General features: G+C 41.8%; 1 protein-coding gene across 1 annotated transcript in view; it reads right to left on the bottom strand.

Annotated features, from left to right (window-relative positions):
* Nucleotides 1-10,997: 10,997 nt before the first annotated feature.
* The window catches only part of hcn4 (hyperpolarization activated cyclic nucleotide-gated potassium channel 4), a gene marked incomplete at both ends in the record, with an annotated part of 59,075 nt that continues 43,797 nt past the window's right edge, over nucleotides 10,998-26,275 (bottom strand). The window contains 5 exons of the mRNA XM_083900422.1: nucleotides 10,998-11,822; nucleotides 12,480-13,216; nucleotides 15,272-15,436; nucleotides 23,510-23,750; nucleotides 23,976-24,122. Of these exons, the coding sequence (XP_083756548.1) occupies nucleotides 10,998-11,822; nucleotides 12,480-13,216; nucleotides 15,272-15,436; nucleotides 23,510-23,750; nucleotides 23,976-24,122 (2,115 nt within the window). The remainder of the gene's footprint in view (nucleotides 11,823-12,479; nucleotides 13,217-15,271; nucleotides 15,437-23,509; nucleotides 23,751-23,975; nucleotides 24,123-26,275) is intronic.

Raw genomic sequence — 26,275 nt, 5'->3', positions numbered from 1 at the left:
GATGTCACAGCATCTTGGAGGAACATGTATAATGGCAAGGTCACGGATTTGATTGCACTCTGCGTAAGTCTAATAAATCTTTTGGGGCAGCCCATGGCCAGGTGAAGGGGAATTGGACTTGTTACCAGAGGGTTGCCAATTTGAATTCCTGCCAGGTCAAGGGCTGGGGTGCCCCTGAACAAGATTCCCAATCCCCATTGCTCAATGTTAATTTGACACTCTAAATCAACCTCAGCCATGGGGAACCACATCTGGTATACTCCCAGTGCCAGATCGAAGCCCGAATACATCTCCAGCATCCTGCATAAAGGTATCTGCCAAATTAAAATATGCACATCATCTGCTTTGGCAACACATAGAAAGGGAGAAGCCAAAAGAAAAATGTATAATAAGTTGGTTGAGACAACAAGCAGAACAAAAAGAAGATTAATTAGACTTAAATTCAATAAGTGCATGGCCGAAACGCAACCGCAAAACGAACGACAATGATTCTCGACAACTCTTTTCTTGCATTAAAATGTGGTAAATTGCTGGGTATTTAAATAAAAAATATCTGTTGTAAGTTCCTCAAACATTTAGTGCTCACGTGGCACGGATCTGTGGAAAAAGGGCTATAAGACACTCTATATTGCACATTCTTACAGCTTCTGTATATACTGTAAGTTTTAACAGTAGTAATGGATGTGTTTGAAAGGTTAATGCAGTACGCAGAGCACCCGATTTTTAAAAAACCAAAGTCAATGGTACAACTTTACTGGTTGGACAGGCAGATGAAGAGAATGAAGGCATTACCTGAAGGTGATCTGCACATCTCTTGAAGCAGTATAAGTGACTCGATTCCTTTCTCAAGTCACGGTTCCTAAAGCGCAGAAATCATTTCAACTCAAAACGAGGATCAGACATGCTCAATAAGGTGTGACAGTCAACAGGTATTCTACAATTTACACCATGTAGCCATTGTTAGAAGTTAATTAATTTTTTCTCAAGGTCTCCTCCCGAGCTCACCTCTCTTCCCGTCGTGCTCCACGGCCGTCTCTTTGTGAATGTGCCGCCGGTTGTTCCACAGTGTTTCAGGGAGATCCATTTCTGACTCTAAAGGCCAGAGGACGTAAGAGAAAGGGACATTTTCATGGCCCCTAATAATAATGATAAAAAAAAAATCACTCACTCAAAGGCCTCTCAGGCTGCCATTGTACTTAGATCTTACCAATTTCACTGAGTGCTGGTATATGTAACAGCTCTCCTACACTCTTAGAAATAAGGGTTCCAAAATGGTCCCTCTGGGCTGTGGTGCTACCTGAAACCATTTGCTTTCCCGACAAAAGGGTTTTTTCCAAGGGTTCTTGGCAACACTAATGGTTCTAGTCAGAACCATTTTGATCCAAAGAACCCTTTAAAACCCCTTTCCTGAATAAAGGTGTTTTGAAAGGGTTCTTGGTGGAACATCTATACAAAGGTTCTACCTGCCAGAAAGGGTTCTCCTATGAGGACAAGCCGAAGAACCTTATATAGTTCTACTTAGCACTTTTATTTCTAAGAGTGTAGAAGACATTACATAGGCTGTTCCACCTGTTAGTTGGCTGACCAGAAACATTTTGTTTATAATCCTGACACATGAAGCCTGTGAGTGAGTAAAATGACAGGAACACCTGCACGTGCGTTGAGTTCACTTTTCAAAGGGTTGTGGACTTAATTGGTTGATCCTCACATCAGAGTGTTTTTCTGAAGGAATTCTTAGGATTTGCTCTAATTACATTTGCTATGCACTTGGAATCCATTAGACGAGTGGCCTACATTTCTTCTGACTTCCTCCCACCAGTAGCTAAGACATTCATTCGCGGGTGGAGATGAAGCACGGAGGTCAGCGAGGGCCCCCGTGACATTCAGGGGTTTGGCTGGGCTGAATTGAAAATTGCTCCTCTCCTCTGTTCCTGTCCAAAGAGTGACTCTGCTCCACAGCTCCTCTGCAAAATTATAATTACGGGAGTCAGTAATAACACTTCAAACTATCTTAATTATTCTGAACAATGGCTCGTCCAGCACTGGTGTAATTAAGCCTTTGTGGATGCATATGGTGGAAGATAATTTGATCCTGGCTTCCACAACTGGTCGCGGCAGACTCTCACATTCACATGATTTTTATCACAAAACATATTGCGCTGCTAATATTTATTTGGTTTTCAAAGAGAAAATGGAATTGATAAGGGATGTGGGTTTGTTTTCCCTCCCCTCTGCTCTCTCTCCGAAGGCCCGGAAGCGGAGCCATGGCAGAAAAGACGAAGACAGGCAATCAAGACGCACCCACTCTGAATCCTGGAGATAGTTAAGTACAAGGACATTTACTGTCAGAATTTAAACCGACATGATTTATGGTATGGCAGCCCCGGTCTGCTTTCTCTCCTTAGTTCAAAGGATGAGTCTGGCTGCAAAATGCTCAAGGGCACGGGCTAATATGATAAACAGGGAACAGAGGCTGCAGGCTACCGTGGTGGGGGGTGGGGGGGGGGGGCTTCTGCTTCTTCTATCTACGGTTTACCCTCACCCTATGAAACGCACGTGATGGTGTGGTGAGACACGTGGCATCTCCAGAGCCAAGGCGGGAAGAGGCATATGAGGAAGGAAGATCTTTTCACTGGGGAAAGGAGGAGGAGGAGGAGGAGGAGGAGGAAGTAGAGGAGGATGGTATTGCAGGATCACCAGTCATGGAGGATTATATGCTAAAAATAAGAAAATGGTATTTCCCTCTCTTTCAAAAGACTTCATCTGGGGTTTTATTCTTATATCATTATACTTATGGAAAGAGATGAAAATTACAGGATTTATCCCCCGAACTACACTGCATAGTAATATGTTGAGATATAATATGTGGTTTGGAGAGAAATGTTGAAAGCATCCCTAAACATTGCATTACAATATATCCACTGGAATATTCTCCGTTCATAAGCGAAGCATGGAAATAGTGGATATCATACGTTAGGATGATTTTGTGCAACTCAATCTCAAGGTCCAGTTCAGCAAACTGTATTTAAACATGAGCATTGTAAGATGGATTTAAGTCTTCTGTAGTCAGATAAGTGTATCAGGCTCTGCGGGTTATCGTGGAGGAGGATCGGCTTTGCTTCGAAAACCCACATTTAGTACAGACTGTTAACAGATGGGTGGCAGGGTGACAACTTGAGCTGCTGGTTCTTATGCTGACATATCACAGTGGGGTCACAGCTGAAGGCAGCACATCATCACAGCAAAGTCTGTCTGTCTGTCTGTCTGTCTCACTTCCCATTAACACTCAGCCAGTGACCTGGAAACAACCAGAAAAGGTTATGGGGGGGGGGGGGGAGTGCATTTTATGTGACCTACTGTAAATTATGAACACAATATAAATATGGTAGTGGTGAGAGGAGGATTCTGCTTATTTTCTTATGCATATGAAAGATTCACCCATGTGCATGAACAACCACACACACATTGACACAAAATAGTTAACTTCCAACTTTCGTTTTTCTTTTTACATCAAAAGCTGGAGTATCGGGAATTTGGAGAATTCAAGAGAAAAACAACAATACAACAAAAAGTGGAGTTACCAGCCATTTCCTCCAAGTCTGTGTGATTCTAAATCCTGATGCTTAAGATAATGTGGTGTTTATGTGCCAAAAGGATTAAGTATTTCACCATTTGTGAAACTCAAATCTAAATGTAACCTCACAAAATTCTCTGTGTTCCTCATCTTGACGCAGCTGAGATTTTGCTTGAATAATAATTCTGACTTTATTCTCATAATATTAGGATTTTATTCTCGAAAGGTTTAAAAAAATGTATATACATGTGGCCCTAATACTGCCTTGTATGCATCTCAAATGTAACTATTAAAATATTTAACTTAATGTGCAAGAGTGTCAAGCTCTTTGGAAGAGGAGGAAAAACTTGAGATTACACAATGCTTCGACTCTGAGGTCTGTGGGGGGTAATGGCAGGATTAATCACTGTTGAGTCTGACCCAAGGAGAACTAGAGCAGATTATCTCAGATTCTAGTGGAGGAAGTTATTAGTGCTGGTTTTCCCTCTCTGGCAGCAGAGAGACATCCAGCCTCAGCTGAGCGAGCATGTCACCACGACCTCGCCGATCTGGTCTGTTGCACACACAAAAAAAAAATCACACAGAGATGCAGCGTACAGGAGGCTCATGTGGCACCGACAGTCACGCATGGCGTACGTACGTACACGCCACACTCTGCCGTGATTTTGTTTTGTTTTTTGCAGCTATAATTCGGCTCCTCTCTTCAGGCATCAAAGGAGGAGAATAATGTGTAATTACAAAAGACAATCTAAAACAAAGCCCTTCACTTTCAATGAGTTTCTCCAGGAGAAGGGAAGGTTACCTCAAGGGGGAATTCTAATGAAGCAGATGGCTGAGTGCCCACAGAGGCAGAAGCAGAGTGTCCTCCCTTTTACGCTCTGCCAACATTTTTCCGGCATTTGGAGGAGCTTCACCTGTCTCTTGACCGCTCGTTGTGCGCGTCTACGAGTCAAAGCGTGTGCACAAAAAGGCTTTTGGGCTTAAAGTGACACACGTTGAACGGATGCAGGGAGGAAATCGTGAATGTAACCTCTCGAATCTCACGTCAGAATGTGCCGAGGGTGACTTGGCAAATTTGTGATGTGCAGTTGCAAGTATGCAGCATCAAATTACTAATCTTGAGGCTTCAAAACAGGGCTTCATTTAACATCTGGAGGATTACATGTATTTTTAATTAGAGTCTATGGACGCACACAAAACAGACAGAAAAAAAAAACACTTCTGGTAGGTGTTAATTATAGTTTATTCTATACCATTATATGTCATCCAGTGTGTGTGCTTATCATCTTTTCGCCACCACACAAATCATGAGCCATGGCTACTCTGTGTGTGTGTGTGTGTGTGTAGTTGTCCTGCTGATCAGCGCAATGTCCTGTAGGTACACATCCAGTCACACCGTACCTGTACAGTTTCCCTTATTGCTTTTTTTCCCCCATAGTTCCAGTGTCAAATGCAGATTAAAAAAAAAAAAACAGATATCCATCGATCGATTGCAAAGCGGTGAAAATACTGTCCTTCCTAAAAGTCTGCATGTCCTTGTAAGAAGGGTTGAACCAGTCGCTGCCTTCATGAAACAAAAAAAAGGTTGAGCGTTCAGGTATAAAGTCTTGGTCTGTAGCATCATGTAATGGAAATGTCCCACTCCTGCGCCACAGTAGAGTAAAGTCGAGAGATTACACAATGAATATGACATGTTTCCTTACAAATTATGGACATGGACTCTGTACATACACAAAATTTAGTGATCATTTCTAATTATTATTATTATTATTATTATTATCTGTTATGGTGCTGACATCACATGTTAAGAGTCTAAAATAAATATAGAAATATAAATAGGTCCTATGGAAATATATAAATCTGTATAGGTAAGTACCTTGTTGAACCTTACATTCCCAACATCAGATTAGCCGGGATTATATTACATACTTCAAGAAATGAAAGACAGTATCATTAAACAGATTTTTTTTTTTTTTTGTTTGTTAAACTATCAACACAGGATTTTCCAAACTAATTTGTATATTTGTTAGATTACAGAAGATTTGATTTATGGACAAGTTGCAGAGAAGCATGAATGAGTGAGTTTCCGTAGCAGCTACAAAGAGAGACACTCGTCTATGAGCTGCAACGCACCGTTACCCTGAAGGATCTCTCGGTGATATAGTACATGCACGTAGCAGCTGGGTCATATCCAGGTTACACTGGCCAACAGCCCACTTTGTGGTCAACGCAACATTACCGTCATGTCATTCCGTCTCACTGGAGCGGCAGCAAACGAGGTCACTTATATTGGATGCATGATAAACAGAACCTTTTTGCTACATGTGGCAATCACGAAATCAAACTCCGAGTCACTCCGAGGCTTCACTGTTATACGGGAACACCTGATTCTGTTGTTTGTGTGTACAAAATAAATTGAGCGTTTGTGGGTGTGGTGGGAGGCAGGATGTGGCCATGAATGAATAATAAGGTTCTTAGAAAAACACATGTGCCTTTCGCCTCCCTCGAGAAATTGCAGGTTTGAATACCGCCGCCGCTACATCTAATCCTCAATCACAGCAAATGATTTTATTAGCGTGCATCGCTGATTCGCTAACACATATTCATGTGCGAGTATAGGGAAGGAGAAGGGGGGGGGGGGGGGTCTTTGATTAGGCGGCAAAATTGGAAGCGCACCAAACGAAGCATCTGAGAACGCTGCGTTACGGAAATAACCGCGGGTTGGTAATGGTGCATGTGGAGCTCCATCAAAGCTCTGTGATGAGAGAAGTCGCACTGGAGCAACAGACAAACCCTGTTGGCTGCTTCACAGCACTGTGTGGTCTCAAAGCAGACAAACAGCTTCATAACTGCTGCACGCTACTCCACTATGAAGTCAAACGAGCACTGGCCTTACAATAAATCACACAATACTTTACAGGACACAACAAAAACAGACATGAAAACGGCTTTTCCCAGTTTTTTATTCTCTGAACTGATTTCAGAACAGTGTGTGGACAGAGTGCTAGCAGCTTTTTGAGATCCTTGATCTGCCCTTCATAGCGTTTTCCTTTGTTGCGCTCAAAAAGCCGTTTTCTTCCCATGTTTACGTGGGTGACAAAGAGAGACATAATGGAAATTGTTTCCCCATGTGAGTAGTCACACTCATTTTTCTTTATTCGCCTCTTTCATAAGAGAGAATGTTTTAAAGCCTTCATATCCAATTCCCATCTGGTTCCTCAAGAAAAAAACACAAAACCAAAAAACTGTTTTGAGACTACATTACGTTAGTATGGAAGCCCGTTCCCGCCACTTTGGGGGAAGAAATAATCAAATACCAAGTCAAAATTATGAGACAGAGAGTCATAATTATGTGATAAAAAGTCAAAATTATGATATAAAAGTCGAAATTATGAGATTAAAAAGTCAAAATTATGAGATAGAAAGTCAAAATTATAAGATATCAAGTCAAAATTATGAGACAAAGTTATAATTATGAGATAAAAAGTCAAAATTATGAGATAAAAAGTCAAAATTATGAGATGAAAGGTCAAAATTATGAGATAAAAAGTCAAAATTATGAGATAAAAAGGTAAAAATTATGAGATAAAAAGTCAAAATTATGAGATTAAAAGTCATAATTATGAGATAAAAGTCGAAATTATGAGATAAAAAGTAAAGATTATGAGATGAAAGTCATAATTATGAGATTATAAATCAAAATTATGAGATAAAAAGTCATAATTATGAGATTAAAATGTCATAATTATGAGATAAAAAGTCAAAATTATGAGATCATTGTTATGACTTTCTATCTCATAATTATGAGATAGTATCTCATAATTTCGACTTTTTTTCTCATAATCTTGACTTGGTATCTGGCTATTTTTAAGTGGCAGAAACGGGCTTCCATACATTAGAGATGCAGCTACACCAACATGTTTGGAACCAAAAACATAGGATCCCTTTGCACAACAGAAAATCTTGTCACCCTGAATTCCACTAACCTTAGGATTATTAAACCACATTTCAATTATTACATACTTCCAGTTTCACAAAGGAACGTGTCAGCTCTCTAACCAACAGTGACAGATTCAACTGATACTGTCCACACTCATGCCACGCCGAATCACTTATCTGTGATAGCAGACCAGTCTTGGTTAAGGACAACTAATCAATCCTCATAAACTCTGGCATGTGTTTCCCCCCACACAGCCCTTCTAAGACAGCGTCCACCCCCAGACATCGACCCCTCTTGCCTGGCAGCACGGCAAACACAGCCTCATTGACAAACCCAAACAATAGCTGCGAGCCAAATGGCAAAAAAGCTTTTCCCTCATATCCTTCCAATCAATACCGCAGTGACAAGCACCCACTAGCACTCAGGGACAATCATAGACAAGGGGACAGCGCACCACAAGTCCAACCAGGAACAAGCACCCCGTCAGCATGAGAACCCCATGGGGTGTCTGTCTCTCACACCTCCCTCCTTGTGTCTGATTACATCATTCCTTCTGTGCATCAATGTCCCCTCACTTCCATGTCTCTGCTTCTAAACCTTCATAAAATCATACTATGAGGTGAAAATAGAGGACATGTCCTGATGTGTGAGACACCACAATCTGTACAGGAAGACAGTGGTATGAATGGCAACACCATTGGAGGACAAGGTGCAGCAGTTCCATCTTCTCACTTTCTGTTGATTCTGTCGCAAAGCTCTGCGTCTAAAAAAAGGTCCCGGGCTTCTTACAATGAGGTGCAAGGCCAAGCGTTTCAGAGTTATTTATTGCCGACATATGCGAGATGCTAAATGTGGGAGAGGTGAACACAACACCCCGCTCCGGACATTAGTAACGCCTGCTCCGCCTGCGAGGAAGTCCATGAAAACGTAATTTTGTGTCAAGTTAAAAGCTTGGATCCCATTAATGATATTTGATACGTAATAAGCCAAGTATTTATCTAATCGTTTCACACTATGTCACTTGGTTGGTAACATTTCACGTGACGTGAGTGGTGATACAAATCGTGACTGGATATATTGCATCCAATCTACCTTTGGTCAGTCTTCTGAATCAGCAACACTACACTACAATATGGAGCAAACCACCATCAGAGATGCTCAAAACACAATGAAAAATAGTAGAATACTGTATGTGTATAAGCTATATTCAAGTCCAGTGGATTAATGTGTTCCACAAAATGTTCATTAAATCTCTAAATATGAAATAGGTAAGAAGTAGTAATTGATTGTTTGGTGTGGATGCAATAAGAAAGCTCAAAATCAATTGGTAAGAAGCGATTTCCTCTCCTTTTTGAATTTTTGAATAGTCTTGTTTTGCTTTTTGGGACATGAGCAGTCACCGTGTGGCTCTTGTGGTTGTGTACACGTCTGTAAATGTGCATGTCTGCAGGTGAGAGTCATGTCAGTATTGCTATACCTTATTATAGGAAACCTGTGGGAACTGTAATTATAGGACAGCATGGTCACTGTGCACCTCTGTGTGTGAGTACGTGATAGCTGCTAAGGTCAAGGGATTTCAGACATGTCTTGTTAAATTAGGCTGCAGTAGCTGAGTGCTGTGACTGAGTTAGGGACTCAGCTGTCTGAGTGGAACCTGGGTCTGTCTTGGTGATGAGCTACGGACGAACGCGAAGCATATCACTACTCCTGTCCTTTGGGAGATATGATGCCGCATTTTTTTGACTGTGCATGCTGTTTTTTCGACAGCTCTGACAGTTGTGACGGGTTTCACGGGAACGAATACATATGCAGTGCATAAACACATAAAGGGCATTTTTCTCATCTCATCTTTCATCTTTGACTGCCAACACACCCGAATGCCATCAATCCTACGGTGCATTTACTCCAAGTAAATTATGAACACCACGCATGTGCAAAAACCCACACAAACAAAAAAAACGTGTACAACAATGCAACCAAAAAAAGAGCTTTGTCTTGATTCCAGCTGCAGTAAAAATTGGGTGTTTTTCACAACCTATTGAGTCGTATGTGTAAATTGCCTCATAACAGTTGTGTCGGTAGTGGTTCTGTGTCTTGCTAAAGGACACTTAGGACATGGCTGTTGATGTAAGTCTGTCGAACAAACAAAATGTTGAAGCAATGACCTTTTTTAGTTATGGAAGTATCTTTACGTCCGACGGGCACAGTGACTCCAGTGTATCGACCATTGCTACAATACTTCCCATTAGCGACAACATTCCCATACATCTAAAACGCAGCATTAGCCTTCAGGGAGGGAATATGTCTCTTTTGTAGCTACTGTACATGAACTAATGCACAAATCAAATATTTCTGTGACTCTTCAGCATGTGCATTGTATGTATTGTTTTAACTCGTGGCCAAAAACTGAGTTTTTGGGCTGAATGCTACACAATTCAACTCAGCTGTAGTTAATGGAAGTCCTAGTTTTTCGTGTGTTAAAAAGGCAAGTCCTTTTAAAAAGTCCAGGGAAAAGTCTTGCCTTGCATCCGACTCTCCCAGTGACTCACGCACTTCTTTTCTCACCAACACTCACACATTAACAGTTGCACAGTCAGGAAGAAAAAAACAACAACACATGCTTTCCACATGCACTAGTGGCATTAGCTTGGAAGACAAAGTGAGCATGTTCGGACGTGGTTGAGGACTCTGCACAAAGCCAGTTGCCCACATGTGTTTACTTCTCAGTATTAAGTTGGAGGGCATCTTTGCTGAAGCCCTCTCGCCCTGCTTTAAAAAAAACAAAAAAAAAACAGTATGATTACGCTCAAGTTGTATAAAATAAGGATTGATGGGCCAAGAGGAGGTGAACACAGGAAAAGTCTTTTTGGTTACCAAACATCTCTTTGCCATCTCACATAAGATTTAGAAAAGTATACAGAGGATAAACAAGTACAATCTAATAGATACATTTAAGGATCAACAATATGTGATCCTAAATGAAATGGTACAAGAGTTTGCCTGTCTCGAAGCTTGTTTATCTAAAAAATGTAGATATGTTTTTTGAAACACACAAAGCCTTTATACATGCAGGTATTAGTGCATAAGTTCCTGCAGAAAAAGAGTACTGTTGTGTTGTCCTTTAAACTATCTTCCTAAACATCACCAGAAGAATTTGGCATAACTATCGAAATAAAGAAAATTAATTTTCTTTAAATGGAGAACATCAGTCACACCCTCCGAGTCCCTTGTTTAACTTATTTAGATATATATCTATCTATATACAGTATGTAAAAATAAAAAAAGAGGAAAAGGAAAACAAATATAGACTGCTCTAGTGCTCCATGTTACCTGGTAAATTATCTTTTAAATCACAGTAAAGTTAAGATTTTGTTCAAATGAGAGGTGGAACACAGTGGATTCTCAAGACACAAAGAAAAGCTCACACATGGAAATGGTCTTTGTGTTTCATTTTGGAGGAGCACAGAAGGGTGTGATCAATCCTCACAAATTGGAAGGGAGTTTAGAGCGGACAGTTTGAGGTTCTAGATCTAATGAGTAAGCAGCAGAGCCCCGTCGTGGAGGCAAAGCTGGGGAGGCCCCAGGTGACTGAGTCTGGTGAGTTGCCTGGATTGGAGGAGTCATGTGGCCTGGCACTGAGCTACAAGGTTTGGGCACAAGAGTAGGTGAGGAAAAAGGTGAGGGGTAATATCCAGTCTCCACAGAGGGGTGAGGAGTTTGGTGTCCTAAGGCTTGAGCCACCTCCTGGGGTAGAGATGGGTGTGAGCTGGATAAAAGCTTTAGGTCATCTGAAAAGCGACCCAGTGGGGAATCTCTACCAGTTGTGTGTGGCTGACTAGGAAGGTGGGAAGAGAAGGAGGACTGGGGCATGAGCAGAGAACTGTGGGATCCTGTGGTACTGGAGGGGTCACTGTAGTGGAAAGTCCTGCCTGCCACCGGGCTTTGAACTGTCGGGCTGGGCGCCACTGGGGTAAGGCAAGGGGAGGCATTTGCTGAACCGTACTGGGCCAGTGAGGCCAGAGCAGACCTCTCCAATGATATCTGGTGAGGCAGGAAGCCAGACTGGAGGCCAGCAAGACTCAAATGGTTGAGTGACGAGGGAGAGTCCTCTGCAGGCTGCTGGCTGTGCTGACTTTTACTTGATGATGGGGAGCCTTGCGGAGGGGAATGAAGGAGGTTTAAGCCACTGGTAGTCCTGCCTCCCCCAGCAAACTGCTGCAGAGGAGCCACCTGAGGAGGCTTAGGAAGTGGCTGGTTTTGGAGAAGTTGCCCAGGCATAGAGCTAGACGAGCAGGTAGATATAGGACTCTGACAACGGGAGGAACTAATAAGTCCACTGGTAATCCCACCAGAAGCCCCACCTACAGCACAAGATGCAGACCCTCCTATATTGCTTCCTATTGATCCCCCTGCTACTCTACCAATATGTCCTCCCATCAACCCTCCTCCTTGCCCACTCAAACCTCCTCCTATATGGCTAGTTGTTGTAGATGTTGCACTACCCATGGACCCACTAGGATTGCCCACCACTCCAACTGATCCACCTGAAAGCCTCCCAAACGTTCCTCCCGTGTTTGCCAATACAAGTGATTCTCCAGTGGCCCCTGCTACCGAGTCCCTCCTTCCAATCGATCCTCTGGAAACCCCTCCCATTGATCTTCTGGCTGCATCTCCCTTTGGACCACATGTAATACCCCCAATTGATACACCTGATGTGCCACCTGCTAACCTCCCATAAGCAGGACCCAATGATGCTTCAAATATCCCTCCCATTGATTCCCCTGAGATCCCTCCTATTGATCCACAAGTTGACCCTGGCAAATTGAAATGTCTATCTTGAGTCAATTGTGTTGTTCCACTTGAAACTTCTCCAACCCAAGATATGTCTTCTCCAGAGGCTTCCTCCATTGAACCTCCAACCGCTCCACCTGTAGACCACCCTGTGGCTCCACCACAGGCTCCAACTGTCCCGCCACTTATTCCTGACCCTGTGCTTCCACCTGCAGATCCTTGGCGGAAGAGGTTTGAGAGAGGAGGTGTGTTGGAGCGAAATGGCTGTTGATGCTGTGGCTGTGGATGCAGCTGTGCCATACTAGATGAGGGTGAACCAGAGGATGAGTATGGTCCGAAGGGGAAGGCAGACACCCCTCCACTACTGGAGCCAGACCCAGTTCTACTAGGTCCTTGGTGACCTCCACTACCTGAAACCTGTTGGCTCGAGCCAGTTTCACCTGAAAGTGTCATGTGCTGGGCCCGGAAAGCGGCCAGCAATGACATGTCCACCCCAGTGCACAGTTTTGAGGGTGTGCTAGAGGGAGATTCCCCAGCAGAGCCAGGTGCTGGGGATGAAGGAACAAATGTCTGGAACTTCTTTAACTGGCTGGGAGGGTCCTTCAAGGACCCCAAAACAGAAACTGGGGGTCTAAAGAGTGTTGGTGGGAGTCGGGGATGGTGTGTCAGTGCAATGGCTACTGAGGTGGTGGCGGCTGCTGCTTGAAGTGGTGCCTGGATGAGCGGGGCCCAGATGACTGGGGTAGGCGAGGGAGGCGACTGTGGTGGGGCGTTCTGCATGAGGTGGGCACAGTGGGCCATGTCCCGATCATGCTGCACAATCTGCTGGATGATCTCGTTCTCCTGGTAGTTGAGCACACCGGAGCTGAGGTCGTGCTGCACCTTATGCTGCAGGATGGAGTTTTTCTTGCCTTAAAAGGTACATGCACACACAGAAGAAAGAGACACATTAAGTAACACATAAGATACAAAGTGAGTTAACATCTTCTACGCCGTCAAAAACATTTTAGTAGAAGCCAAAAGCATCCTATTTAACAGCAACCGTTTCCAATACAGCACCCTAACACAGAAGGTGTTATCAAGGGAGAAAATGAAGAAATAGATGTATATGTAAAAATCACAAATAAATGAAAATAGATTTCAGAAAGAGACAGAGGAATGGAGCAGATTGGTGAAGACGACGCATAGAAGAGCACAGAAGAATAAGTGAAACAACAAAAGAGATTGGGGATACAGCAACTACCTCAAGACAGATGTTCAGGATGCACAGCAGCCTAAGGTGTAGGCAGTGTTTATTTAACTAGCTCTTACTGTGATTCCCTAAGGTAAAAGAGAGAAAATATAAAGCAAACATTGTACCACAAAGTGCAGGTTCAACTCTGCTGAGAGACTGCAAATATCTATTGATGTCATTATATTCTATGCTGTTATTAGCTGATATCATCTAATGGCATCAAAAGGGACATACTTAAAAGAATAAGAGCTTAACCTCAAATCATATCGCTTTGGCAGAGATAATAAAAAAAAAAAAAAAAGGAGGCAACACATTTGAGATGTAAAATCAGGATAGAAATCGATTGCTCCTAATTTTTGTACACCTTTCTGGACTTAAGAAATAGGTACGTGAAAACAAAGTCACCATGTGCTGTATACAAGGTCAAAGAGCCAAGGTGGAGTTACGTCACTGTGACAGGCATCCTGACCGCTGATCCAACCTTCCAGAGAAATGTGTGCGATTCTGACCACAAAGTCCATTAGTCAATGTTGAACGGTCAAACACGCGGTGAAGAGGGTTAATTCACATGACTGACATTTTCAATTTGGTGCGAACAAAAAGGCAGTGAAACACGAAGATATTGTAGGATGCAATTCAATCAATCTGTCCGTTTTCTGTTATGACTGGTGACCGAGTATCAGAGGCAGTGTGAGGTACTGTATCTACTGCACATCTAGCTTGACCCGGCCTGGCACCACCTGACCTGTTATCACCCACACACCGTCAGTCAGACTGCACACTCCATCAAGGCAGTAATTAATTTCAGTGCCGTGTAACTGACTTTACAAAAGAGAGGACAATCTACATGAGCATCAAGCCCAACAGAAAGGACATACACAGGAGGCCATCTCACAGAAACATCCCTATCAGCCCACCACATCTTTTCAAAGCAGCCATTTTCTACACAGAGACTCCCTAAAGCAATTTCTCTATCTTCCATTCTAAACATAGCTAAGGATAAAACAGAGCATGCAGTGATGGCTGAGTGATGTTACAGGCTTGCCTTTGATTGTGAATCTTTCACCTGGCCAGGGTGAGTCTGGGAAAGAGTGAAGGATGTGGAGAGAATGCCAATTTTATGTTTTAGGGAAGTCACGCAGGGACATAAATCTACGTATTTTTTGAAAATTATTTTGAAAATAATACAGTCATTGTATCACTGTAAACTCTTTTAAGGCCTCAGATCATATTGATATACACACTCAGTCAGACTCAGTCAGATATGGGCACTGCAACTGAATTATTAATATCTGAATGTGAATCACTTCATTTGAACCTGACTTGAACAATTTGAGTAATTGCTTTTTACAATTTGAATCTGAAAAATGTCATTTGAAATTGAATAGAATGGTTTGAAAGTGTATTGTAATACATTTGAAAAATCATTCAGTTCCCAAAATTCATTTTCACAGTTCACTTCACTTCTTTCAGTTCAAATTCAGTGCTTCGAAATGTAATGTTTGCGCTAACGTGTGTGGAAATAACTCTTTATGTCAATGCATTAACAGTTGATTGGCGGAAGCAAGACGTCGGCACGATGTTCAGTGAAACAACAAACTCATAACATGCATGAAAAGAAGCGTCACGCATATTATGCATCTGTGAAATGTACAATGGGAACAGACCAAGATATATAAGGATTTACTCATGAATTGTCTTTTTTGTGTGTTTTTAGAGGTAATGATCTTACCAATACGGTCCAATCTGTCTAGTGCAACAGTTTCAAAGGCCCTTCTCATCATGGGATATTCTTCCAGCACCTCATTGAAGTTGTCAACAGACAGTGAGTAGAGTCGACAGTATGTGTCTGCTCGGACGCTGGCTGTCCTTCTGCCTCGGGTCAGCAAACATATCTCTGAAACGTAACAGAAGAAGAAAAAGACATGTACATGTTATGTACTGTGGTTAGAGAATCGTTTTTGAACAATGCTTTGAATGTGTGAATTTATACCACTGATGTTATGATAGATCTCTGCAACCTATCATTCTACCATTCTTAAATGTTAATCTACATACTTTACTGGTGAATTTCGAAATACTTACAGTGCTATTATGTCAGGACAACACAAGCGAAGATGACACATTTTAAGTCCACCTTCATTATTTACATATTTTATAAGATTAAAGCAACCATATTTCGGGCCCCCTCCATACTTCATTTACCTAATGCTGTATACAACTATGGCTTAAATGAATAAATAAAGAAGTGTGCTTGATGGAGACTTCATGTAAACATATATATATGTATATATATACATATACATATATATATATATATACATATATGTATATATATACATATATATACATATGTATATATATATACATATATATGTATATATATATACACATATGTATATATATATATACATATGTATATATATATACATATGTATATATCCAGTTTTTTTTTAACATGGAAAACTGTAACTTCTCTGTAATCCTTTGCTGCAGCACTTCATGCCATTTCCAGAGCTTAGAGTTCCGCTTGCCTTCATGTGCCTGCTCAGGAAAATAATGCTCCATTTAACACAGAAATTGTGTGTGTGTGTGTGTGTGTGTGTGCAAGTACAGTATGTCTGTGTGCTGTATGCAATGAGTGATATGGGAATGCATGCATGATTGTGCACAAGTGCTGTGTGTATATATATATATGTACAAATGGATGTAAATGTTCTATATACAGACTTTGCCAGTATTTTATTCATGAGAGCAAGGCAGTGCGGGCGAGGTGGCATATACTATATACAGTATACTATGTACTATATATATATGTATATATATATATATATACAGATATACTCACGTAAAGGTAATGTATACATCTAAAATGCTTGTTTGAATTTGGCAGGCATATTGTGACATTGTTTGTCGGTGTGTGAAGTGTTTCTACGCATTCCCCCGATGTCTTTTATTCCTCAAGCTTTCATCTCATCCTCCAACCATAATTCCTGTGTTTCCAACTCTCTCTATCTCTATCTCTATCTCTCTCCGTTTCAAATACACACACACGCACGCCCGCCTCTTTGACTTGCATCAAATCAAAGTTTTAAAGACTCTTTCATCCGACTTAACTCGAGCGTATTGTCTCGTCACATCACTGTCCTTCTCTTATTTGACCTTATGTTTTTCCTCTGCGAGACACTGACCACCTATAAAGTGGTCCTTTTAGTTGCATACAGAGAGGGCGACGTGTGCTGCAATGGAAATGAAAATTTGCCAACACAAAGTGAGAATATGTTGTATAAAGCATTTACAAAACATCATATGTAGTGTGCTACTGTTTGTGCGTGAATGAGGGAGAGAGAGAGCACGGATAAATGGACAAATGGTTCATCATGAGAGCTGTGTGGAAGGGAAAGATAAAATACCAAGCTTGTGGTGTGTGTGAGTGCACATGTTTTTGTGTGGTTACTGTGAGTGTGTGTTGGCAGTGCAGCCCTGGTTGTGGCAGTGCTGGGGGTCCATTTCCCACAGCAGTGCTCCACTAATCCCCTCTGGAGAGGAGAATCGCAGCTCTGTATTAAATCCTCTTGTCCTGTGGCTTTCTGGCTGAAGCCAATACTGTCGAGATGAGGCGATGAGCTGCACTGAGCCCTCTGGCCTCATCTAACTGTCTTGGCAGAAGGAAATTGAAGCCCGGACTCTTAGTGGTGCCATCTGAACTACAAGTCCAGAAAAAAAAAAAAAAAAAAAAAAGAGTAAATGCACAGCAGGGGCTGGTGCAACCTGCCTTGGATCTACACTTGAGGAGATTAGCAGACATCTTAGAATGCTGGGGATTTGAAAGCAGACGGCTATACTGTAAACATTTTAACATCGGGGGATGATTGAAATGTGGCACCCGAATAGAGCGAGGGGTTGTTTTTCGAGGCTGGAAAATGAATCATATACTGTGATTATTTTAACCAGTACTGTGATTTAAAATTGATTTAGGGTTCAAGTGGGAATGGGTTATTTTGTGTTAAGCTGCCACTGCCAGAATGATGTGATTTTGCTTGTAATGATTATAATAACAACACTGGTATTTTGTGACCCTTTTATATACACAGTATTATGTGAAATGTTTCAGTTTAACAAAGGCGAAGGAAAAAAATAAACCATTCAGAACTTATATGGGTTGTTCAGTGCTGGATTGAATTCATTACGTCTCATTCAGTTTTTCCATCTATTTTTGTAATAAGCTTTCTACATAAAATTGGCCCCATCCTTTTAACTATACTCTACCATTTATTCCATATTGATTTTTCATAATCATAATGATTTCTTTATGGACACTTTATTCCACTAGCTAAATCACAGAATGTGCTCGGTTGGTGTAGCTCTGCCTGTATTCTTGTGTTCTAATCTACGTTATAAAGGGATGTGTGTGTTTTCAAACTGTTTTCACAGTTATTAATTTCTGTGGGATCCTCAATCAGGCCACAATTGCGGGCACAATTAATTCTATCTCAAACAATTCAATCAAGTTAAATGTATCTTCCCATCATGTCCTGCTACCCTGTTCTGATGCAAGGTTACTCATGACCCAGCAGTGTTTCTCTCTTCCTATAACTTCCTAAAAAAGCTGCTGAAGTGTAGACACCGCCATCATAGTTTCCAGACCGCATACTCTGAAATAAGTCACTTTAACGTAACCATGACGACACACGTTCACGTTACAATGCATTCATCTAAAATGAATGACACGATGCTCTGAGGAAAGGGGAATTAGTGGTCGTCTGTTGGATGATGCAGCTTTTACATCCTGGCCTCAGAAAAACAAACAAACAAACAAAAACTTTTGTGCGATGCAAAGTGTCAGTCGGGTAAACTGACAGAAAGCCTTTCTTTTAAAGTTGCATTCTTTTTTTTGTAGTTGTTGATGTTATTATTTTTTCTCTGTTTGGTCTTTGTAAACAGAAACTATATGGGGTCTGTCAAGAAAACTATCAGACCTGACTGAGGGAGGGGTTTGTGTGTGCACTGGCAGCGCAATTATCCTGCTGTCAAGCTGCAACCACGATTTTTAAGCATTAGTATTCACTTTTAGTGGACGCTTCTTTGCATTTTCAGTCATATTTTAACCTGTTGGCACTTTACATTTAATTAATCACTTCCTGTGTGCAGTGTGGGAATGTCGCAGACAATAGATCTTAAAGGAGTCATATTATACCTTATTTCTCCAAGTTAAACTACTTCCCTGGTGTCCTAATGAACAGGTCTGTGACATGCTTTGGTCACAATACCATCAGCCACAGAGGCAGTTAACATTTGGAAAAGTGATCATTTGCAGGCTCTAGCAGGCACATTACCGTCATACATAACATGTATCCACTGGACAGATAAATCCTCTGAGGCTGGAAGTTTGTGTAGAACTCTGTGCTGCACTGTAGAGCCAAGAATAGAACTTTTCGCGGACTTTGCGGACTTCCGCCACTCTCGTGTGTTTTACGGACAAAACGGAGCTCCGCAATTCCAGGGATTTAGCGCATTAGTACGCTCCTGTACTTAGACTGAGGAGGACCACAAAAACATGAGTGAGTCATCTTTTTTCACAATTTGCCGACTGATAGGGCCAAATATATGGATTTAAATGATTAAAAAGTTGATTTTAAGCTGAGAGCAAACAGGTAAAGCCAGTGGAGCTGACAAACTTCATCATTGTGAACTCATTTGTAGTTTTAATGTAAAAGTTCTCTTTGCTGTTGCTTATCATTAAAATCTATATTTATTGACTACAAGCAGCCGCGGCACCACATGCACGCAATATACTACTATATGTATGCATGTGCAAATTCTGGCCATATTATGAGTTAGCATGGATGTGCATTAACGGGTCTATGCACAGCTCCTTAGCCTGTAATGAAGAATCTGTGGCCCGGAGACTAGTCTAGCAAAGTTCACCTGGATTCTCAGTTGTGCTGGTAGCTCCTATCTCCCTCTGTGACACTGCCCACAGCTCACAGAGTGTACACACTCTAACCTTTGAAGCATCCGCTTTGGGCTGCCTGATTCCCCGCGACATGTCATGCTCACTCCCTCATAGCATTAGAGATGTGAACACTTTCCGTTTGGCTCATGTGTACAGACAGGTAAAGGGAATCCGGTGTTTTCCAGCACTATGGCCAGTGCTGAGGTCCTGCCAGTTCTTATTGTCTCTTTTAAACCTTGTTGAGGGACAAAAGACTCACACAATATCTGGGTATGTAGTGCACACAAATGAAAATATACAGTTAAGACAATGAGACTGAAATCTCGACAAATACTGGGGGAAAATCAGTAAAATGTTTAGTCGAGGTACTCATGTTCCCCAGAATGAAAGGGTAGAGGACAGTGATCCCCTGACTGTGCTGATTTAAGTTTACATTCGGTATTTTTAAATAAATATCTGAACTATTAGACGGACTGCCTTGACATTTAGTGCTGGCAGTCGTGGATTCGTCGATACATGTGCAACAGAGTCAATGATTTACATTGATTAATTTTGCCAGCACCAAATAACTATAAATATAAAAAAAAATAATTGCAATTGTTGTACAAAAAGCCTGACTGTAAATATGATTTCACGGTCTGCATTTATATAGCGCTTTATAGTCTTGATAACCACTCAAAGCTACTTTACACTACAATTTTGCCATTCACTCACACTTTCATACAGCACATTTCCCATTACTCATCTTTCATACCCATTCGCTCGCTGCAGGCACAGCCATCAGGAGCAACGTGGGCTACCATCGCTCCACAGCCCCTCTGTTTGTGTATAGAGGGGAAAAAAAACGCATGAACCTATTATTAATATACCAAAGATGACAGTTCCCCCGCTCCCAACAATGAGTCCCACGTCTCTCACAGTGGGATGTGTCATATCACATCAAGACATTATTATTTACTATCATACACTAACAAACCGTTATGCAGCATGACGCGACCCTATAAATTGTCATGTGCCCCATTCTGTCACTCAGTCAGCTTTCTGCGGTGCTGCAGATGATGTCACTTCAGAATAAGAGGTGCAGGGTGTTAACTGGGTTAAGGGCCAGAAGGATTACCTGGGCCTTTTCCTGCTGCCACTCTCAGTCACTGAATTAGGCAGTCAGAATGATCATTTGGCAGCTTGACAGGTGAGTCATTTCCAGCTCAGATTGAAGGAAGAAGGTTAAATAATTGAAAGCGATGAGAGCTGGTAAGGAGTATTAGTTTGCAAAACTAGGATTTTACAAGATTTCGGACTTAGAACGAGCACCGTTTGGGGCCAAGCCACAAAAGGTGACACAGGAGATTACAAACTATGCAGTCAACTTACTCCCCTCCAGCATCCCCCTCCCACTCTGACCGTGTCTCACACTCTTTTTTCCACCACACTCATCGGGCTGCTACAAGCCACTCACTCAGAGGCAAAGTGAGCCATCTTAGCCGTGCAATCAAAGGCAGCCTTTGATAAGTACTGGCATGCGGGGCCACCGCAAGGTCACTGAGCTCCACTCCAGCCAAGGATTGAGCATGCACTGGCAACACATCAATTACAGGAAGCAACACAAGATGAAGGCTATAACAACACAATAACCTGCTCAATCTGGGTACTGAGAGGGCAGCGGAGATGCTGTTTCGACAAGTGGAGGATGGTTGGAGGAGAGTATGTTTTCTTTCTGAGCTCAGAGCAACATCCAGAGAGCGAGCTTGGCAGGGATCCATGCGTCCCTCAGCGTTGGGGTTGAAGTCACATCACATTTCCCCTCGTCCCTGGATCACTGTGTGCTGAGCCGATGCTCCCATCCAGGAAATGTCATGTCCACTTTAGATTTCAGCCTCTCCGGCTCGAGCTAACCCAACAGCGAACTAACCAGAGCAGACTGGCAAAGTATATAAGTGTGTGAATAATTCAGGCCGTCTATGAATGAACGCGTTATTGTACATGAGTTTGCCCGAGACACTGATGAGAACGTACGCGAGGCATTTGCTTGTACTGTAAGACGAAGGCTGTTAACGCTGAAAGTGCTTAACAAAAACGAAAGATCCACACGTGCCACATAGTCCCTTTGCTGAGCCTGCACCAATTAATTTCATGAATGACTAACTCATGTTTGGTAACAACCTCCCACTGGCTCTTGGCTTAACTCACTACAGCCCCGAGTGGAGCACCACTGCCAGGAATACCCACAGAATCACAGGAGTCAAAAGCCCTGTGTCTATAATGTGCAAAAGGAGAAAATAGATCAAATCCTTATGACCGGGATAGTTTTTGTTTGATTTACTCAAATATTTACTAGTATTTGTTCTTTTCGCTCCATGTTGTAATAACTCCAGCGCAGAATCAGAAACCTGTTCAGATATCGTGTCGGTTCCATTGTAGTATCAAAATATGAGATTTGCATTCATTTTTGGTGCAGTTTCAGTCTCTGTTTCCGAAACAATAACTTACACAGGTGCACTTATTTAAACATGGACATAGTTATCAACAATCTCTCCTGCTGCTTCTATAAATGGCATCGTAGTTCTATAAACATGTCATCAATGACTCAGAAATGTCTTGTCTAAACGTACAACTTGATACAATTGTTGTATATCTGCTCCTGGTCTCTCCCTTTAACATCTACCTCATCCCCCTCTTGTTCTGTCCTTTCCCCTCTTTCTGTGCTCCACCTCCCCTCTGTCCCCCATTTTTCCTTTCACCCCAACCGGTCGAGGCAGATCGCCGCACATCTTTGAGTCTGGTTCTGTCAGAGAGTTTCTTCTCTCCACTGATGCATCATTGTGTGAATTGTTGGGTTTCTCTACTCTCTAAAGGTGTCTATGCACAGTGCCTTGATATGACGTATGCTATGATTTGGTGCTAAACATATCAAATTGAATTGAATTGTATTGTATTTTACATAGAACTACGTTGTATTTCTTAGAGATCGATCAAGGATCCAAAAGATTTGAATGGGGTGAATTTCTGATCATCAGCATGTGCTCAGTTTAGCGCAGAACAATTATTAGTTTTTGAATTTAAATTGCAATTTGGACTTGAATTAATGGCCCTGTGATGGACTGGCGAACTGTCCAGGATGAAGGATGAAGGATGAAGCGGTGGACGATGGATGGACTTGAATTATTCCACTGGTCTAGCTTCTATGCAAATAAAAAAAGTGACTCAAACATGATGAAAACAGTTCATCTTTTTCTCATCCATCAGTAGTATGCAGAGTAGTTACTCCTTTGATACACATTTTCACAACTGAATATTGACTATCACAGTAAAATGTGTGTCGTGCCTGTTAACAGTTTTCATTTTGTAGTCAAATTTGATTGATTGTCGACTTTGAGTGGCAGAGTGTCTAAGCTGTCCACACGTACTGTGTCACTGTCACGTGAGCCGCAAAACTCAAACTGAATGCTGTCCATCAAGAAGGTAAATACATTTTGAACAACATGGCCCCAGAGAGAGTTGGGGCCATGTTGTTAAAATGTTGATTAATATTTTTGGCATGTGCACAGATAGATTGCCTGCCATTTTTCATTATTTCTATGCACCCTCCCCCCCAGAGAGAAGGGAAGGAAGTGGGACTTGAGCAGACAAGGCATAATTAAACTTTCAGGCAGGTCGTGTGCGGTTAAATGCTTTACTGCTATTTCTCATAGGAGTGAATTCTAAATGATACACTGTTACTGGGCACGTTGGTCACTGATTTGATTAAAAAGAAAACACAATCATTTTTTTCCACATTCTTCTGACACCATTAAATGTATATTTCTTCATTTGCACTACAACGAATACTGCGCTGATTCCATTTAAGAGATGTGCTAAAGTGATGTGAAGTCCTGCATGAACCATGATGACAGAATAGAATTATACACATGTTTTTGCCTCACAAATCAAAATGCCAGGCCAACCTCTTCACTACATGACAAGATTTAATACCCTGTCATGTTTGCGTTCCAGAGAAAGATGTCTGTTTGTGCTTACCTCCAAAGTAGGAGCCATCTGACAGCTTGGTCTCTTTATTGCCTTTGGTTAGCACACTGACAACACCGTGTTGGATGAAGTACATTTTCTTTCCAATGGTGCCCTCCCTGATGATGTAATCCCCAGGCTGGAACACTTCAAATCTCAGCTTGGTGAGCATGGAGGTGACAAAGTTGGGGTCGGCGTTGGCAAACAGAGGCATGGACGCCACCAGCTTTCGACAGTTGAAGTTGATGATTTCCTATTTTTAAGAATTTAAGAGAGGAAATAAATGTCACAATTTCAAACAGGAGGAATAATGGAGTAACGACAACAAACATTTCAAACTTTCACTTATTTTCTTGTTTGTTGGTCTGAAAAAGAAAACACTTTCTCCCCAACTGCGTGCTTGTGTAAAGGTAAAATATCACACATCAATGTCAGTGGTGCGCAGGCCTCTGAACACAGACACGAACAGTCATCGCACCTCTCTCAGCGGCTCGTTCAGTTCTCCCAGGATGCTCTCCTCGTCGAACATCTTGCCCTGGTAGCGGTGCTCGTAGTAGTCGTGGATCCTCTGCCTCATGTCAGCCGGCAGCTTGTGGAAGGACATGTACTGCTCCACCTGTTTGTACTGCGAGGACAGAGACACATAACAATCAGGTTACTCAAAAGCATGTGGTGCTGTAAGCACAGAAACAACCACGGGGAACAGCAGGCAGGGACTAGTAATGGATGTAAATAAGCCGTCGGGGCTCAGACTGTCCAACAAAACAGGACTTTTGTTATTTTTGTTCAGTTCTTTTACACTTTTTGTCTTTTGTAAAATATAGAAAGCAGTGGGACTGTGTTGAGCTATGCTGTTAATCCAAATGGAGCCTGTAAATTATGCATAGTTGTACCTAAAATTGTCATCCTGATGACAGCCTGATATCATCTGGAGTTCAGGTGAAAGCTGATCCTAATTTACTAAATCAGTCAGGCTGTGTGTGTGTGTGTGTGTGTGTGTGTTACTTTGTCAAGCCTCATTTAATGAATCATGATTGATAGTTTGACATGCTTTTTCTGCACCAGGAAATCAGAAGAGCTGACGCATTATAAACAGTCATTCATAGCACCTACATATCATATTCATCATATTTATTTACGTGTAGCCAATATGGACGATGAACGTGTTAGAAAAAAAAAAAAAAACAGATAATAACAATAATAATAATCGGGTAAAATACTGATTGCATGTATGTAATGGCACGAATGTCTGACTTCAGTTGACTTGGATCGTGTTTTTGGGGGGAATTAAAAACTGGCTCAATCTGTATTATATCATCTCCACTCTGTGTTGACATGTTAGTGTCCTGCTGACGGCAACGAAACCTTCAGTCTTTATGTTGTTTCTTCAAAGTGATCATTTCAAAATGTGTGGCCTTTCAGTGATCCTGCAACATTAAAACAGAGATGCTGATCAAAGCACAAGCAGAGCAAATTAGCAATAATGACAGGTAGAATCCAAAACCCTCAGAGAAAGAAAAAAGGGAAGACATTAACCATTCAAGGGACGACGCCGGAGGGGCCCCCTTTGATCACCCATTTTCTACGATGCCAACAGCCACACCACTCAGGGACGTGGCTGACCTCAGACGTCTCCTTTGTTTTGCCACTCTAGTAACCTAGTCAACAACAACTCATCAAAAGGCCAACCTTGTGGAAACATAGCACTGGAAAATAGGAGCGGCTGCCGTATGTGCTGTCAGATTGTTTTTGTTGAGAACAGGAAAGCGGTCAAACTTCCAGAGAATCGGGAAGAGCTGGACAGCCTGGTTAAAGGTTACATTTGTACGCTTAGATTGACCCAGTGACCGACTCATGCATGTACAGACGCCCTCTACAAAGGTTTCCTTTTCTTCCTCACTGAGGAGGCATCACTGATCTTCAGATGGGTTTTTAGTTTGTCTGCGTTTGACCAGAGCCTTTTTGAATCCCTCACAGATAGACAAAACAGTCTGGAGTCAGTTTGTGCATACTAATGATTGCATGTCCCTGCTGATGTGATGTTGGCTCCAAAAAGGCAGCAATACGATTTTTACATAGTACAGTAAACATATGCATATATACTGTATGTATAACAAGAAACACAGCCGATATGGAAATACAACATGAAATAGACTGCATGTACAACTATAAGATATTACCCAGATGGCAGTTCACGCTCAGTATTTAAAATTCAGTTCTTGAATGAGCAAATATAAGATATGGAAAGCAGCTTTTTGATAGCCACCGGGGAAACAGTTTCTTTATCCCCCACGATCTGTTTGGCATAAAAGTGAGCATTTACTGATCTGATGATGAAATACAATCCTTCTGCAGAGATTAACTTTTGCTTCTCTTCAGCAAGAGACAGAAAAAGCTCAAAAGCACAAACAAAGAACTCCCTCCGCAGTCTCATTGGCTGCTGAGTGTTTCAGTGAAGATGGCTCATGTGTGTGTGTGATACTATGTCAAAGGGCATGTGTTACATTGCAGCTTGTTGCAAAAGAAGAAAGAAAGAAAGAAATACAAAATAATGCCACATTTATTTTATATTTGTGACACAGAGTAGTTTGGTGTCTAACTTTATGGCATTTTATGTTCACTAATCATTGCCGAGTCTCAGAGGAGGAGCTGACAGCACTGTAATGAAAAGATAAAAAAAACATCAACCACTGGGGGCGGTGCTCTCCTGTCAATCATGGCTCTCGGTCAGATTTTGTTCAGCCTGCAGCTCCGTTTTTATAATGTATTATTTATGGC

The sequence above is a fragment of the Microchirus variegatus genome (assembly GCF_963457635.1).
Source record: "Microchirus variegatus genome assembly, chromosome: 14".
NCBI lineage: Eukaryota > Metazoa > Chordata > Actinopteri > Pleuronectiformes > Soleidae > Microchirus > Microchirus variegatus.
Note: the sequence above shows the minus strand (reverse complement) of the source record. Positions and strands in the feature narration are given on the sequence as shown.